The 18,198-nt window shown below is 46.2% G+C and overlaps 1 protein-coding gene across 2 annotated transcripts in view; it reads right to left on the bottom strand.

The window, feature by feature from the left end:
- Positions 1-18,198, bottom strand: part of CARMIL1 (capping protein regulator and myosin 1 linker 1) — a 311,314-nt gene that overhangs the window by 96,363 nt on the left and 196,753 nt on the right. For both annotated transcript variants that reach the window (XM_047103122.1, XM_047103121.1), the window contains exons 18-23: positions 14,185-14,266; positions 13,346-13,445; positions 13,191-13,245; positions 8,222-8,394; positions 6,589-6,657; positions 3,277-3,370 (exon numbers count right to left, since the gene is read on the bottom strand). In XM_047103122.1, the coding sequence (XP_046959078.1) occupies positions 3,277-3,370; positions 6,589-6,657; positions 8,222-8,394; positions 13,191-13,245; positions 13,346-13,445; positions 14,185-14,266 (573 nt within the window). The remainder of the gene's footprint in view (positions 1-3,276; positions 3,371-6,588; positions 6,658-8,221; positions 8,395-13,190; positions 13,246-13,345; positions 13,446-14,184; positions 14,267-18,198) is intronic.

Genomic DNA, 18,198 nt, shown 5'->3' with positions numbered 1-18,198 from the left:
TGCAATGCTCTGATAATTCCAAAATCTGTGTATATTGACACTGCTTCTGATGTTTGCTTTGCCTCTTCATCATACTGTGTTTCTTCTTGCCTTTTACCATGTCTTGTGATTTTCTTTTTGGCAAAAACTGGATACGATGTATGTGGTAATAGGCACTGAGGCAATCAGACTTTTAATGTGCTATCTGATGTTCATCTGGCTAGAAGCTGGACTGTGCTCAATGTCTGCTGTAGCTGTATGCGCAAGAGACTTTTAATTTCCTCCCATGTCCTTGTTTTTATCTCCCTAGTTGTCTGGGGATTTCCCTAGAGACCCCTTCTTAAACAGAGTGCCTCACAGCTTTGCTCAGTCGTAATCCACTCTGTCACTATACCTGATGTGGTGGTAAGGTGTTAGGGAGGGGAATCATTCTGTAATCCTATGATTAAATTTGGGGTTTCTTTTAGTGGGTCCGAGTCCCTGGGCTGGGACCTGCCAAAATGTTTCTTGGCCATGTTTTTTTCTTCCCTTATGTGAAACGGGAAGGCTAGAGGGGCTGGGCATACTTAACTGTCTTCCACTAGGGCAGGTAAGCGTAAGCCTTTGTGACAGACAACGGCACCCTCTGGGGGGGATTTCAAAATGGTTAACCTGCCCCCTTCTCCCTGCCAGAAACAGGAGGGGATTTCTCTCTTGTGATAACCTGGTGGGGCTCCTAGCGGTGAAGCCCATGAGAGGTTCAGGGCTTAAGACTGGGCCCCTAGGAGTTGGGAACCTCTCAACCGGTCTACACTGGGCCTCCAGCAATCCCTCAGCTGCTGTTTAAGCATTCCTCTGAGTTCCTGGCTCTGTTACCTTCGGCCCCTGGTGAGCTGCCCTCAGCTGGGAGTCACAGACATCATCTGTATTCCCATCCATCCGGCTTCCGGGGCGACCGTTCGCTTTGCAGCCTCGATTCTCTGAGGGATCGAACGAGTCCCCGATCTCCTGTCTGCTCAGCTTTTCTTCTTGTTGTGAAGGTGCAAGTGAAGAGTGCCAAGCTCCCGGCCTGCTGGGTCTCAGGCCGGAAACCTGATGTCTCCAGGACGGGTCTTTTGTTACAAGCTGCCAACATCTTCTGGGAAAATATAAAGACAGCTACCATTTTGAAGTTGCCCTGTGGTTTATAAAGTACTTTTTCACATACGCTACCTGGCTCGGTCCCCGTCGGCACCACAGGCAAATTATTTGGTCATCCTGCCTTTCGGTTTTCTCACGTGCAAAATGGGGCTATAGCAAACCCATCTCATGGACTTATTTTATACTTTACCGGTGTTAATTTATGGAGAGCATTTATAACAGTGTCAGACACGCAGCATGAACTGTATGTTAAATGTCAGCTAAACATAGTTCCTGTCTAGCTGTATGTTTTATACAGATGAAGAAACCAAAGTTCAGAAACATTAAGTAACTTAAGGAAGTCACAAAACTGAAAAGAATTTGATTGAGTCAGAGCTTCTGAACACGAATCTTGGGTGATTTCTGTGGCCGCATCACAGCTTTCCCTGCTCCCACCCCCTACCTTATTCTCTTTTATTCAGCAGAGTCTAAGGAGCAACCAACACGCATGCCAGGCACTGTGCTAGCTGCTGAAAAATCTAAAAAGATGAAAAATATATAAGCTCTGCCTTCAACGAATTCATGGTCACCGGGAAGGGAAAAAAAAACCACGGAGGCCGGTAACTTACATGACGGCACAAGGCCAGGGACAGAGACAAGCACGGGAAATTCTGAGGAACCCCCCACACGGAGGAGGAAGAGGCTCTGAGAAGTGCTCCCGATGAGCGGACACCGGCCTTCAATCTCGACAGACAGGCACAGCAGTGGGGACGCATGCGGGTCATTGAGATCAGAGCAGTGATTCTGAGATTTGCAGCCACCGGGAGAGCTTGTAAAAATGCAGGCTGGTGAGTGCCACCCTCGTTTCTGAGACCCACGAGTCTGTACCTCTAACAAGTTCCCTGAAGCAGAGCAAAGCAAAGAGGCAGGGCTGGTAAGAAACGAAGGTGGCAGAGGACAGGAGGCAGATCCCGGGCAGAACTGTATGCCAATTCAAGGAGAGCAGGCTTCATTCTAAAAGCCACTGGGGGGGCGCCTGGGTGGCGCAGTCGGTTAAGCGTCCGACTTCAGCCAGGTCACGATCTCGCGGTCCGTGAGTTCGAGCCCCGCGTCAGGCTCTGGGCTGATGGCTCAGAGCCTGGAGCCTGTTTCCGATTCTGTGTCTCCCTCTCTCTCTGCCCCTCCCCCGTTCATGCTCTGTCTCTCTCTGTCCCAAAAATAAATAAACGTTGAAAAAAAAAAAAAAAAATAAAAGCCACTGGGGAGGGCTGGGCTGGAGACGTTGGTCTGTTCCCATGTGTCGTGAGTAAGGTGGCTTTCCTTGACCGGAAGAGGAGGCAACGATCCTGCTGAGAAACGATGAGGCCTGAACACACGCATCCGTAACAGGAAGAGAGGGGAACAGAGCTAATCAAGAGACTGATGCTACAGAATCTGTCAATATGATGATCGTGCGTGTTTGCGGCAGACGCAGGAAAGAAAAGTCAAGCTTGGGAGGCTGGACGGTGCCACCCACCATGAGGACAAAGAGGGAGGAAAAAGATTTCAAAGAGTCCCATCTACCACCACAATACAGGCTTCTACAGATGGGACATCCTGGAGCATATCTAAACATCGAGAAAGGTGACCCTAACCACAGAAAGAGAAGGATGGGGACACGGCACAGCAAGAGAGTGACCCGCAGGGCAAGTTCCCCACACAGGCAGAGACGGCGGGGTCACGGGCACCAGGGACGGCCGGACTTGGAAGGCGGAGATGCCCATCATCCTCTGGGGTCGCCAGAAAGGAGCCGGGAATGTGTGTGGAATCAGAGACGTTTATAAACAAAGATGGTAAAAAGAGATCTCATTCGTAGCCTACGTTCTTAATAAGGAGGGAAGGTTCCAGCTGCTAAGGATAAAGGTTGCACTAGCTGACATTCAGTTCCACACGTTCTCTGAGGACGCACAAGCTCTCTGTGCATAAGCTCCGGCCTGCTGATGCGGTAGGAATGTCAGTCCACTTACATTTCATGACCAATTTTCGTCTTACGTCATTCCTCCCTCAGTCATGCATTATGCCGGCTACGGTCGCAAGAACACAAGCTAATGTAAAAAAAGCTTTGTGAAACACAAAGTACCGTTCATATGTTCAGAATTATTACTACCAACTCCATTCAAATGCGAATTTATTACAATTAAGCCATCAAACCTCCAATACCTTTTGCAGAGCCTCTTCTGTTTTCTCAGGGTTTGTTTTTAGGGCTTGAGACGCATCATACATGGGAATTGGCATAAATCTCAACGTGTAGTTCCTAGAAAAAGGAGAAAGTCACGTTTATTTAGAAATAACGTCCTGCCACCTTAATTCAGCACTCCTTTTTAAAACCCAGAGACAGTTGCCAGAGTGTCTTAGAAAATTCTAAGCTCACAGACTATCTCAGGGCCCCTGATTACAGGTCAGGCTTCTGTGCGCGGTCCCACGGGCAACCTCGTCGGCTGGCACCGTTTTATAAAACGCATGACTGCCAGGCATCTGGTTTTGTTGGTTTCAAAACCTGATTTTCAGCCTGGCACTGCAAAGACGGACCGAGAGGAAGGCCAGGAAATAAGTCTGCCAGCAATGTGCCACGTGGGTTTTCGTCACCAACGGTGCTGAACGTACCCGGATCGCCGCAGTGACAACGTGGGACGGCCAGACCCGAACCGACGGAGGAAAAATTCAAAACGAAACCAAAGCATCTGTTTGCAAAGCAAGGACATTAGCAGCCACAAAAAATAGTCTGATTGGGCTCTGGGCCCCTTTAAACGAGAGTAGCAGCTGTCCTTAGAAAAGCTGCTTCGCAGGACCTCCCGCCCGGCTCCACCCCCCTCCCCGACCTCTGCAGGTCCCGGGGGTCTGGTTCACACACGGCCACGGCCACCGGGCTCTCGACTCCAAATGAAACCGCTGGTGGAAAATTGTGTCCACATATTATCCCCCCGCTGCTGACTAGCCGGAGAGGGACAGGAGTGCAAGACAGAGTCATCATCGTGTGAGCAAACGACACTGACCTCTGAGTCTGCACCCTGACCCTTGGCCCTGACCCCCCTACAAGCTGCACTGTGGCCGGTACCCACTCCCAGACCACAAGCTGGCCCTGGAGAGGCCTCCTCTCTCCCACCCCAAACCTGCCTACCCACTTCCGTTACAGGACACTCAGGAAGAACGACCTTTGGGGTCACGTGGTGACAAGTGGGGTGTTCTCCCGGAGCACTGGGACTGCACAGTCACAACTGCCTTGTCCCACGTCTCGAAACACAATGTGATTCCCGCGGATGTTCAGATGACCGACTAACATACTAACATAAGGTAGTAATCATGAAGAATAGAGAAAATAAGCAACGATCTTACTAACAGCAGTCATCTATATGGTTGTTATCTGATCGAAAAGATGTGCTTCAGTCCAACTTAGGATGGCTTAACGTAAAAGAACCAGCAAAGAAAAAGGCTGTTACTGGGGTGCCTGGGTGGCCCCCAGGTCAGATAAGCGTCCGACTCTTGATTTCGGCTCTGGTCATGATCTCACGCCTTGCTGGGATCAAGCCCCATGTTGGACTTGATCTCACGCTTTGTGAGATCAAGCCCCATGTTGGGCTCTGTGCTGGCAGTGTGGAGCCTGCTTGGGATATTCTCTCTCTCTCTCTCTCTCTCTCTCTCTCTCTCTGCCTCCCCTGGTCTCTGTCTCTCTCAAAATAAATAAACTTAAAAAAAAAAAAGAAATTATTAAAAAAAAACCAGGCTGTTATTTCTATTACTTCAACTTTTACCTTAACTTTGTTTTAACAAGACTGTTTTTTGTTTAAGAGGAGCTAGCCAAATGAAACGAAGAGACAATGCATCTTTTTTGCAGCCCTGAAGATTCTCCTTTCCCTCATCCAGCCGCAATTATGCTCCAGAGCCCGGGTACTTTATTTAGACCAAATGTGATATTGAGGCACTCGCATCCTGGGCCACAGCGGACGTACCGGACTGTGATCCCGGGAGCCCTTGCATCATCTGGAGACGCTGAGTGCTGGGCGTGCGTGCTTCTGGCTTCTCACAAACACCAGCGTGGGCTGGCAGTCGACCGCGGGCCGCAACCATGCTGTTAGCACCCAAATGCGGCTATTTGTAAATACACGTTTCCATGTGAAGGTTTTGCGGTGCAACAGGAGTAATTGTAGGTGGTTCTGCAGTCCCGGAGGGCGCCCGGGAGCCGAGGGACAAGCTGTCTCGTCCGGATTTAGGGACGCTGTGGGGGCGGCAATTCTGACCTCCGGGCGAAATCGGATCTAGACCCTGGGATCTAGAACTGGGAGGCACGCAGGGCTAACTGACTCTGCCTTTCCCACTTTCCACAGAAGAATCAATCAGAAAGGTGCAATGCTCTGCTCAGGACTGGCTCGTTGATGACAGAGCCACCGACTGACTGGATGGCTCTTCACCCAGGCCCAGGGTTTTATCCATGACACCGTGCTGGCCACGAGAGCCCCACCTAGGAGGCCTCCTGCACGAAGGGAAATCCGGGGGAAAAAACACGAATAATGCGGACCCCCGCCTCTTCCCCAGGGGACTGGCTTCTATGGTACTAGCTCCTTATTTCCACACCCGCGTTTTGTCACCTCTCATTTTTAATGCTGTAAATCCGCTTTGATCATGTCTGCTTTCAGAATATAATATGAGGGCTGAAGAGCTTGGGAAGAACCAGATTTCTAGAATTTCTTCCAGCCATCTTTGTATTATTGCCTCCTTTCATTTACCGGGAAAGCAAACTTGACAATTAATAATAATTGCAGACTTTAGTTACTACAGTAATAAAGCTTTTTACAGTAATGAGACAAATGAGCCTGCTGTTCCTCAATTTCATTTAAAAAAAATTTTTTTTTATTAAATTTTTTTAATGTTTATTTCTTTTCAAATAAAACAGAGACAGAGAAACAGAGTGAGAGTGGAGGAGGGGCAGAAAGAGGGGAGACACAGAATCCGAAGCAGGCTCCAGGCTCTGAGCTGTCCGCACAGAGCCCGACGTGGGGCTCGAACTCATGAACCACGCGATAATGACCTGAGCCGGACGCTCAACCAACTGAGACATCCAGGCGCCCCACCCCAATTTCATTTTTATTTTCTGGACCTTAGCTTTTTTTCTCTTCACTGGATTCAGAGTTGTCATAATGTGCAAAAAAAAAAAAAAAAAAAGCAAACCCCGATGGAAATAGAACGTGAAACCACAAAAGAACACAAGCTGACTGTCCTGTGGCCCCTCCACTGTGAAATCGTTTAATCCTCACGAGGGTGCGTCTCTGGCCTCATTAAACACATGAAGAAATGCGCGCCGGAAGAAAGTCGACGTTTTCCCAGCTCTTGTGGCTGGTTAGGAATTTGGCTAACTCAGACCTGGATCTTCCCATTCCCAGTCCAGTGTTACTTTTATCACACCACGGCAAAAACAAACAAACAAACACCACTGGTTCCTTTGTGCTTTTCCAGAAAGAAGGCCTGATTAACACTTACTTTTCCATGGCAACAGCTATATCCTGAAAGCCTTGTGCGGTGATGTTGTTCTTGTCCCATATCACGGTCCTGTTTGAAAACCAAATCCCAGAAATGACCGGACATTTAGGCACGGAGGAAATAATTCTGCAGTGAAGACGAATACTTAGAGGCAACACTATCTCGATATCTTAGCACAATAAGCAAGGAATAACATTCAACTTAGTTGTAAGCAGAGCACGGATGAGCATTTCTTCCAACATTACGCATCACGTTCTTAACTCATTTGCTGCTCACGTAGCATGAGAAAAAACCATGCTTGAAAGCAACAGCATACTCGTTAACGTACCATTAGGTTGCCTGACTCTTTGTAACCAGAAAACTCTACAGAATCTGATTTCTTGGACACTGTCCCCATATTCTGCAAGTAGTAATATTCTAGTATTCACATCTGGAGCTGCTTATAAAAGATGTTAAGGAGTCCCTCGTCCAAAACAAAGAATTTCAGGTACTGAGACTTTTTTCCGTTCTAAACGACTAGCAGGAATCCTGTCATATTGGTCTTATGTTTTCATCATGGCCCTGACGTCCCAAGCACCGGGCTCATGCTGCTGGTAAAGCCTCCGTTTTTACAAATAGGAGGTTGTTTACTTTTCAGACACAAAATCTATTTTGGAAGAGAAGTGCCACTTTACTTCCAGGATGTGAATACTTCAGAGGTATTTTGGTGTCTGTCAATTCCCCTGACACGTGAAACAGCGTTTAGTCGTCTGATCCAAGAATCACACCTCCAACTGCTTCCCTTCCTGATCCCCAGTGGCCTTCTTTACACACACCCTGACCTTCAGAGAAAGTGCTGCAGTATTTGGCTTCTGGCTTCAGTGCAGACAGAAGGTTCAGGAGAGCAAGGGAAGCGTCCAGAAACATCAAGAAAGAGCCCCTGAAGCACGCTGCGAATGAACTCTTCCTTAACCAGACTGCCGGGTTAGGTAGCAGTTGGATCTCTCCGCAGGACGGATGGCACCGTGGTCCTTAATAAAGTGGCTACCACGCAGCCAGTCCTTAAGAAGAGCCACACTTGGGAAACACTCCGAGTGGAGGAAAACCACTAAACAGAATCGTTGGCACCCATCACGAACTTGCCTTTGAACCGACAAACCTCCTGCATCCCTTGGCTTTTAAGCCTCGATATGGGCAGCGGTGGGCAGGGGGAGGCAGCGTGTTGGGCTCACAGCCAAGTACAGGGAGGCCCCTCATGCGGTTCCTTCGGTCTCTCTAGCTCTGCTCACTGGCACCGGCTGCAAAGCCCTCCCGTACCGCTCCGCCGTGCGCACACAGCAGTCTACCCCGACGCGAAAGAGGACACAGTACCATTTCTCTTCAGGTCAGGTTTCAGGTCACGGTGGAAATCTTTGAGACGACAGTTTGTGGGACTCACCGTGTCTAAAGTGGGGACACTCCTCCTCCCTCTACACTAGGACAAAAAGACTTGACATCGTTACTCCTCCTTCCCAGTTGGCCCGATGGGAAACTCAGCCCCCACTGGGACACAGTCAGCTCTCCAATGCTTGAGGGCCAGAATCTTCTCCAGGGCCTTCTAGGGCCCTCCAGAGGGCAAGCCTCCGTTCCCGGGCCGGGTACCAGACCCGCGTACCTGAGCTTGGTGTTGATCTGCAGCGCCTTGGCCAGCATCTTTGCTCCCATGTCCCCCATTCCGTTCCCGCTGATGTCCACCTTGGTCAGGGAGGTGTTGCTTCCCAGGGCATTGATGATGATGGTGACCTCGGTCTTGAGTTTCGAGTCGGCCAGGGACAAGGACTGCAGAGGCTGCGAGGGAAAAACAGGCGGGGCTCACGCGGTCTCGAGGCAGCCACCGCGCTCAGTGACCCCTTTCACGGAGAGACCCCGGGGAAGGTGCCCAACACGCACACTCCAAGTGTCTCCCGTTGAAACTTCTGGCTACAAGACACTGACGGATGGGCCCCCGACGGTTCGAGATAAAATGGACCTTTGCAGTCAAACGTGGAGGGCTCGTGTTTCAGGGCTGGTCAGTGGCCACCGCTCTCCTAAGGGAAGCGTGCAGAGATACCCAGAGTGGCCAGCTCTTTTGAAGTGCGGGATGGGACGAAGCAAATAAAAGTAGTACGAGAAGGGTTCTGAGCTTCTGTACAGCTACGTTATCCCTTTTCACCCATTTTATTTTTATGCAAGGTGAAATGACATCTTAAAATGCTAGCAGAGGACAAATGCAAAATAAAAACCAGCCAAGATTATTAATAGCTGACATTTACCGAACGTGCACTATCCTTAACTACTGTCCCAGGATCCTCCCAGCAACCCAGCACTTACGGGTTCGATATTCCGTACTGTTATCCCCATTTCCCAAATGAGACACAGAAAGGTTAAGTGACCCAACCGAGGCTGCACCGTCAGAAAGTAGCTGGACGAGGGCTGGGTGGCTCAATCAACTTCCACTCAGGTCGTGATCTCGCGGTTCGTGAGTTCGAGCCCCGCGTCGGGCTCTGTGCCGACGGCTCGGAGCCCGCAGCCTGCTTCAGATTCTGTGTCTCCCCCTCTCTCTCCCCTCTCCCACTGGTGCTCTCTCAAAAATAAATAAACATTAAAAAAAAAAAAAGCTGAACAGAACCAGAAAGTCTGGTTCCACACTTGTGCTCTGAGCTCCTACACAATGTTGCCCCTCGTGGCTTATCCTCAATCTTTTCAATGATCATCCTTAGCTTTATGAGTACCAGTCAGAAGACACAGAAGTTTTTTAAAACAGAGAAAAAGTCAAACATCTGTAAGTTTTTATCAGCATAAGCTGTATGGTGAATCCAAACTAGCCCACTCAATGCCCATTTAAGCTGAAGACTGAAAGCCACGTGGTCCAGAGGCAGGCCAAACCAATGAAGAGGGCTCCCTGCCGAGTTCCCTTTTCTTGTTTACCGTACCTCCCTAGCCGCGTAGGCATCTGAATTTGCAAGCCCTGAATTCAGCCATGACTGAAATAATAAAGTGGTGGAAATTCCAGAGCTTGAACCAATGTGGCCCTGAGAGCCAGAACTCAGACTTCCCTGGGGGACGTGGATGTCTTCTGGGTTGCTTAAGGCAGTCTACCCAGGCCCAGCCGTACTAAAGAGTTGTAGGAGCTTACTCCGTTAAGTCTGACATTACAGGAAGGTGGGATGCCGGGAACAGCTTCCAGGGTCACCCACGTTCCACCGTGGCCCATGCGAGAGGCGTTCTCAAGATGTGCCCGGTGGTCCGTGTGACCCGCACACAGAGCGTGGCCCCTCAACCACTGGCCGCTGACATGTTCACGGTGCATGTCTCAAGGCTGCAGGAAGCGGGGCAACGGTACCGATGGTTTCGAGACTCAGACATCCACAGAGTGGCATTATGCGTTTGACTCCAGTATTTACCAAGTGACCGTAGTTATTGTCCTCATTGTCCAAATTTGACCACGTTTTCTAAGCTTACTAGAGCCATGGTAAAATCAAAAGGTAATGTAGTAATTTGATGCAATTTTTTTTTTAACTTGAATCCAATCTTTTCAAGTTAATGGCATGGTAAGTGCTAAGGCAATTAAAACCTGAAAGCCTGCATGTGTTAGACTCAGGCAGGTTTCGCGAGGTTGTTTTGGTTTTCCTGAGATCTTACGCTCAAGGAAATGGAAAAAACTGAACCAAAATGCTTCAGACTCGGGAAACTTACTGTTTTAAATGAAAACAAATGCAGTGTTCCTTTAATAAAAAGCTGTAATCGCATCTCTCATCATTTCAATGGTCTCTACGCGACTACCACAAAAATGATATATTGCGGCTTCTTCCTAATACTGGAAAGTTGCCAAGTCTTCGAGCTAGCAAGCACCAATTCCAGGACTATATTCAAACTCTAATACACCCCAGTTAGCACTTAAAAATAATGGGCAGAGTCATTAATACGAACAGAACAGCCTGAATTGCGTGCGTATTTATAAGGTCATCCCTTACCTGATCTATTGCACTTGCGTGTAACGTGACTATTTTCTTGTTTCTTTTCATGGCGAACACACTTAATCTGAGACTCTGTCTCCTCGCAGCCCGCACTCCCAGGGGAAGCCCGTTCGCTTCGGCCGGTTACGGCACGAGTTGGCGTGGAATACTTCAAAACAAGCTCCCCCGTCGTCGGGGCCCCTCAGCGTTACTGTCCCGGGGCCCTGGGCTCAGTCGCCTGACACCCACTGTCTCTAGCCGAGGCGACACTGGAGCCCACGGGCGTCTAGGTTTTCCAGCCAAACGTAACACACCACACAGGGTGAAGAGTGTTCCCTGGGCTGTCGGAGAACAGGCTGTAGGAGCCCAAGGTCATAACGTAGGAAGCAAGAGATAACTGCACAATTATCTTAAAAACTAAAATAAAAAGACAGCCTGGATGTGTCAGGCATCGGTGGAAGTTTTAGAGTCCTAAGACTCAGCTCCTAATCGTTCTGAACTGTGCACATTACCAATTCAGGAGAAAAAAACAGGAGGTGGTTGCCTTTTGAAAAAGCCACCCACGCTTCAATGACACCAACATAAGGAACTTTCCACTGTATATTATTAGCAGCCCACTTCTCAGACTCGTAACCTGACGGGATCCACACCGACACGGCAAACTTTACCGCCGGCAAACATGTTCTGAGGGGTGTTTTAAATATCAAGATTGTTTTTAAGGGAGAGACTTCGGAAATAACAGAAACGAAAGAGCCTCATGTGATACGCAAAAACACGAAATTTTAAGACATGTTTTTCAAAAAACAGAAATTTTACTAAAACATGTGCTAAGAAACAAGTATTTGGGGATGAATATTTTTTTTTTCAACGTTTATTTATTTTTGGGACAGAGAGAGACAGAGCATGAACGGGGGAGGGGCAGAGAGAGAGGGAGACACAGAATCGGAAACAGGCTCCAGGCTCCGAGCCATCAGCCCAGAGCCCGATGCGGGGCTCGAACTCACGGACCGCGAGATCGTGACCTGGCTGAAGTCGGACGCCTAACCGACTGCGCCACCCAGGCGCCCCTGGGGATGAATATTAAATGTGATTCTGCAGAATTGGCTTCCTCAATCTTTTAAAACTGGGCCAATACTAGGAAATCAGAAACTCAAAGCAGGGTGGTAGAAAGTCAAAGGGAATCATGCGAAACTAACTGCATAAATTCTGATTTATGCCCCTAATTTTAATAGCCCCGTATAAAAGTGACACAATATGGAGTCTGTTAGCAAATGAGGGCAAAGAAGAGTGCTCAAAATCGTTAAATAATAATGAGTTTCATTTCCAGCCCTTAGGTTGGAAATCCTATCCACACAATAAAGGGGCAGGACCACAGAATTTTCTCCCACCCTCCAGCTTAGAGCCAGGCAGAGAGGTAGAAAAGTTCCAGGCTTCATTTCTCCTGGCCCCTCAGCTTTTTCTCACAAAGTCAGCATCCAGTCATAAAAGAATTTGCTACTACCCTGTATGCATTCAAAAGGGAAAATGACACTTTTTAAAAATGTGTCATATCTCACATGATTCACATAGGAAATCACTCTTACGACCTACAAAGTAGCTATCACAAAACATGAATAATGTGAGTCTTCACTGTAGGAATACAAATCGATTTGGATTTTAGGCACCATGAAAAGCTGGCTGGTGGCCAAATAGGACTAAAATAGGACATGGACCAAATCTTAAAGAGCATCAGTAAAATATAAGGTACAAAACTTAAGACACACTGGTTTAAGTTAAAGGAATTCATAGTAGAGTGTTTTTTGCTTTGTCCATATAATATCTTTTTTTTTTCTTTTTTCTAATACATTTTAAAAGGCAGCAAAATAGGATGCTATTTAAAATTAAATTTCTTGGGCACCTGGATGGCTCAGTCATTTAAGTGTCCGACTTTGGTTCAGGTCACGATCTCACGGTTCGTGGGTTTGAGCCCCGCATCGGGCTCTGTGCTGACAGCTTGCTCAGAGCCTGGAGCCTGCTTCAGATTCTGTGTCTCCCTCTCTCTCTGCCCCTCCCCCACTCATGCCCTGTCTCTCTCTCTCAAAAATAAGATAAAACACTAGAAAATTAAAATTACATTTCTTTCCTCTGAACCAAGTCTTGGCCAGGAACAGCCAAAGGGAATAAAAAGATAAGAAGGACCACTAGAGCTCTCGAAGCAATTTAAGACGGGCAACAACTTTCTTAGTCTCTTGTAACTCTACATAATTACTAGACGAAATTCAAATTAGCAGTATGATGTTTCCCAGCATGATATAAGGTCATAGAGTTCACTAGATTGAAGAAATTCATGCTCGCAGGTTAGTGCATTAACCAAAGTGAGGAAGGAGTAAGTCTTATTAAAAGATAGGCTTAGGAGTCAATGTATACTTCCTTTAATCCTTTAGTTACAATCTTCCTTTAATTAGTAATGAGGTCAAGTGAAGAGTAAGCGATTCTAAGTACATCCTATAACTATACTAAAGCACATGTACTTATTTCATTAAAAAACAGAAACTGTACATAGAGATAAAATCATCTGAAAGTATAGCAGCGTTAACCCCGTCGACATAATTAGGAAGCGTGGTAACAAACAAAAGATTTTCAGCAGAAGGTCTTTAAAATACTACTCACCGATTCTTCGTCTTGAATCATCTGTACTAAGTTGTCCAACACAGGTGTCAGATTTCTGAAGAGTTTAAAGATATGGACAGTGGAATCAAATCATAAGCTTTCAGGAGGCTGATTGTTTTCATCATTGTCATATAAAAAAAAATCAAAGTTCTTACTTGGATTTCATATTATTAAAATTTTTGCCTAACGCCAGGTGCTGTATTGATCTGTTTTTACTGAGCCACACTATTAAGGTGGAGAGGTCAGATTCTAAACCTGGAAAGAATGAGAGTAAGCAGAGAATCAACACACGTGTGTATAAATAAATTCTCAGCTGGAACACAATTGAGCAAAGGTGACTTTGAGTCACTTGGGTGACTTTCTCTACCGTCCCGAGGGCCCCGGGATTCTAGTTTTTTATTTTCAAAGGAACGTTCTGCTCCCTTTTCGTGTCCTATTATTTCACAGGGATCAACTCGCTCTCTGCTAAGACTTACCTAAATCTCTTACACAGTCAGTGGCTAAGTCAAGGCAGCAAGGAATGGGAAAGCGGAAGTCTCCTCTCTGCCCATGATTTTCTAAAAGAAGACCCAACATCCTGTTCACTGGGAGGTAACTACCGCTGTCTATGCAAATTTAACAGGTTCAAACTCACACGCTACTATAATTGGCAGAAATGAAGCTAAGGAAACAAGTTCCTGAGTAAATAAACAAGGACTCAATTTTATTATCACCGTGAATGCAAAAGGTTGGATCAAGATCATTATCAATGTTCTGATGACAATTTTTTTTAAATTGTTTTATTACATGCCTGGCATTTTTGGCCGTGGTATCAACTTACGAAGACTTTGGCACAGATTTCTTCCATAGTAAATTTTGTTAGATTTAAAAGCCCTATTAATTAGTCGAGAAGTAAAATAACACGTTTGTCAAGGCGTTGTCAAGGTTGGGCTTTCTCTTTTCCCTTTACTAACTTCAAACAATATTTCCACGTCTTTTCTGGTTTCCAGCTTACCGTTATCGGAGATGTCTAAGCTGGTGATATTGTGGATTTCGGCGATGCAGCCTTCTAGCACTTGTGCACCTGCGGACCTCAGCTGGAGAAACACAAACCAAACACAAGGTCAAGTAGTCACCAACTCGAGGCGTAACCCCCGAAATAAATGAACGAATGAATGAATGAATGAATGGAGATATGGTCTCAAACTTAGTTCCAAAGAAAAAGTAAAAGCTTCTCAACTCCAGAATAGCTATCATCAATGGGTAAAGAGCCAATCGCTGATCATTGCTAAGGTTTCCCACGACATAAATCTGGAAATCACTAGAAAAAGAAACAGAAAGATGGAGACCGTACTCTCTGTCAACCCACAGGAATTTTCTTCATTTCTGACATTTGGAAACCTAACTGATCCTTCTTGTACCTGAGAGACGGTTACGGTTTTGTCTGATTGTTCCAGATTTCAGGGTATAACTCCACTAAGCAGCAGCAAAACCATCAAAGGAGACAATGAAGAACACCTCTTGTTGACTGTCAACTACTTCAGGAAGGACCTGTCCCCAGTCACCCAACACAAAGGGTGTGAGGTCTACCGCAAAGTAAACAGCTGACAGGGATTACGAAACGATTGGCATGAACTCTTTGAGCCATAGAAGAAAAACATGTTAGATTAACTTGTTAGATTACTATGGTTGGCTTACAGCAAAACTAATTTCCTTTCCTATCATTACCTAATTTATTTTAAAGAGAAAGGCAACCTATAAAACTCAATTTGCATCTTTTCAACAAAACCAAAAGCCTGTTTCTAGAGGTCAGAGTATCTTTTGTGTTCCATTTAGCAACTATTTGAGTTCCTACTACCTTGTAAAGGATGCAGATTTCCTGAGCTGTGGCCCCTCTGCTCGGCAAACTTACTATTTAATAAGGGAAAAAAGCTATCCTTTATTGGGAACCTACTATATACCAAGGGAACAGGGTGGTTTCTCTCTTGATGTAAGAAAATTAAAATTTATCTAAACTTCTATACCGTAATGCAAAAATGCTACTCGTTCAGGTTTTGAGGTAAGAATTGAAAGAATCCTTTCTTCACTATTTTAGATGCAGTAGTCTTACGGTACCCGGAAACAAACCCTGCCAATTTTCCCGGCTACTTGGGTGTCAAACAGAGCTTTGCACGGACTTCGGGGATCGCCTCTTCATTCACAAGTATTTCGGTCGAAGTGTTTAAATTCAGCCTTCCCTACCTTCTACGGTGACAGCAGATTACTCTGGGGGGCCTGACGTGAACTGCAAAGGGGAGTGTCACAGACAGGCAGACCTCCCCAGGAGGCTGGTCTACACACTCCAGGGAAACCAAGACCAACCAAGTCCACAGCTGAGGGCCTTAGAACCCAGAGTGTAGAGCAACTGCCAAGGGTCAGCAGGCCCATTTCACTACCCCCAGCTGCATTCCTAGGTGCTCTCGAGCTTACCCAACTGCCCCGAGCCCATCTTTAGCACATCGGCTCTACGCTGACCCCAGCAGCCTGCTACGACTCAAAGTGTGGTCCCCGGACCGGTGGGAGTCTGCAAAGTTCTTGCTACTGGTCTTAGGCAAAGTGCGGGCAGAAACTGACAACAAATATTTTAGGAACCTTAGTAATAAGAATTTTAGGCCTGTTGCATCAACTGGTAAAACTTGAGGGCTTGTATTTTTTTGTCTTTTCACGTATCTCTTTTCGACATTAAATTTTTACGACATTGTTGCAAAAGTATCAGCTTCTGATTTTACGACATTGTTGCAAAAGTATCGGTTTCTGATAGCACGGAAACTTAAAAACAACCACCACCAGCAAGCTCTTCACCACAACGAGTTTTGAGAAGCACCACTCCAGATCACAGCGTGTTCATGCTCGAGGAAGTGAATGTATATTCAGACTGCGTCAAAGTTAAAGCAAAAAAGTACTTCAGGCAAACACTTCAAAGAAACATAATTTGATTTTCAGAGCATGAAAAAATTATGCTTTTGAGAAGATAAACATAAGTGCCTAAGTCTGCACAGTTTTATTATTTGCTGTTAGTGACATCTCTGTTGAGAAGTAAAATTTCTACAAGAAAATCTCTGCTGGTTATTATTATAAAGTATGGTAAAAATATTCCATTTACGGGTCTGGAAAATATAGGTGACACTTAAGTGCTCAATTCTGTTTACTTCTGGAACTTGACTGATAATGTTTGTAGCATACACCGGTAAAACATTTTCCAATAGTTCAAAACAATCAAATATATCACCCGACCCTAATTTATTGATTGATGAAGTACTTACACAGTGGCCAAGCTAAGGAAAGCCCAAGGAGAAAAAAATAAAAACATGTTATCAGCAGTTAGCACAACAGAGAAGCTGAAGCCTCTATCAACACACAATGTAAAGCAGCAAAAGAGAAAAACACTTCCAACTAAATTCTCCCAAAACAAAGATCAAAAATTTAAGAGTATAACTGATCTTCAGTTACCAAAAACATTTGATCGAATTCATAGGTTATTAGACGCCTAAAACTCCCCCAAACCGAAAGCTTTCCCAAAACAGTAAAAGCTTTTCCATTACTATAAATGAAAATCCTTTTAAATGAATTTGCATAATCAGAGGCTGTGTCTGCATGTGTGCACGTAAAACTCATTTTGAAATTACCCTCATTCGGATCCCACACACTAGCGTTATTTAAAAGAAAGCAAGATCAAAGAGGAGTAAATGGGACTGAATCACGGAATACTTCTGGAAATGTTAAAAATAAACTCAGGCTTCTTTCAAGAGAGAAGTGCCCTCTCACTCAAGGAAGGTGAACATTTCAGATATTACTCTAAGCAAACAGCTCTATCTGATACCCAAACAGCCATCGACGGGCATAAGAGAAGCGAGGACAACTGAAATCTGGAGAGAACTTTGAATAATTCATTGCCCTTCCTCAAGATCGCTTGCCATTTAAAAAGATGCAGCAAATATTACAGATTTAAATATAAAATAACCCCTCCCCGAAATTACCACTTTTTCTTCTACAGGGGGGTCTCAATGTGTCAATTAAAAAAAATAATTTTTAGCCTGGGAAATCTCACGTAAAACTGTGCGTAGCATAGGTTTTCTCCGAGGACAAAAAGTGGTTTGACAAGATCGGGTTCGAAATGTCCTCTCTGCTAAGCGGAGTTGGATGCCAAAAGGCAATTTAGAACCTAAAGAAGATACATCTAAATAGTCATTTCCAAGGTGCAAACAGTTGCGTGTTTCATATATGCTTCCTGCCCTGAGACACTTTCTGCTTTGCAGCCCACACCCCACCCGATAGGAAACGGATCCGTGCAGGGGGTGGGGTGGGGGGGGGTGCAGGGATTGCCACACACACAGCAAACCTGCCCGTCACCTCCAAGCTGGGTGAACCGCTGTCAGCTTGGATGCCCTTGCCTCCAAAGTGTCTATTCCTTTGCGGCTGTATCCTCCTCATTACAAATGTTAGGATCTGGTGCGTGTTTTTCGAACGTATCCTTCAAAGCATCTTGCCAGGAATTGTGGGATAACGTGCAGGAAAGTTTCTCCTTGGAAGAGCTAGTTCTACGCGGAGCCCTACGACTAATTCGCAGCCATCGTTATCAGCCTTCGCGTCTCCTCTGAAGTCTCGGACACTGGTCTCTCTCACTCGGAAGGAGATGCAGCTTGAAGGATTCAGGGCCAGCACTCACCCTTTCTTCTGAAGCAGGGCGATGAGGCAGTCGGATTTCTCAACACAGGCCAGAAAGACAGACCGGCTTTCAGGGAGACAGGTACGTGGGGAGAATACCTACGGAAGCCAGTTTCACTGCTGCCGTGGTAAAGCGGTTCTGAAGCACCTCTTTCGGAACCGACCTTGCGCGCAATGGAACACATTTCTTTGAACATCCACACGGATGCTGAATCCTCACCCGTGGAGACTGAGTGAATCGGGGTCGGCCGCAGGCCGTCCAGAGGCAAGTCGGGCCGTCGAGGGGGACACGGTTTTGTGTCAGAAATCAGGTGTGACTAGAAAT

The sequence above is a fragment of the Lynx rufus genome, unplaced genomic scaffold (genome assembly GCF_022079265.1).
Source record: "Lynx rufus isolate CCGP_SWC_20201006 ecotype Redwood Valley unplaced genomic scaffold, mLynRuf1.p SCAF_6, whole genome shotgun sequence".
In the NCBI taxonomy this organism is placed as follows: Eukaryota; Metazoa; Chordata; class Mammalia; order Carnivora; family Felidae; genus Lynx; species Lynx rufus.
Note: the sequence above shows the minus strand (reverse complement) of the source record. Positions and strands in the feature narration are given on the sequence as shown.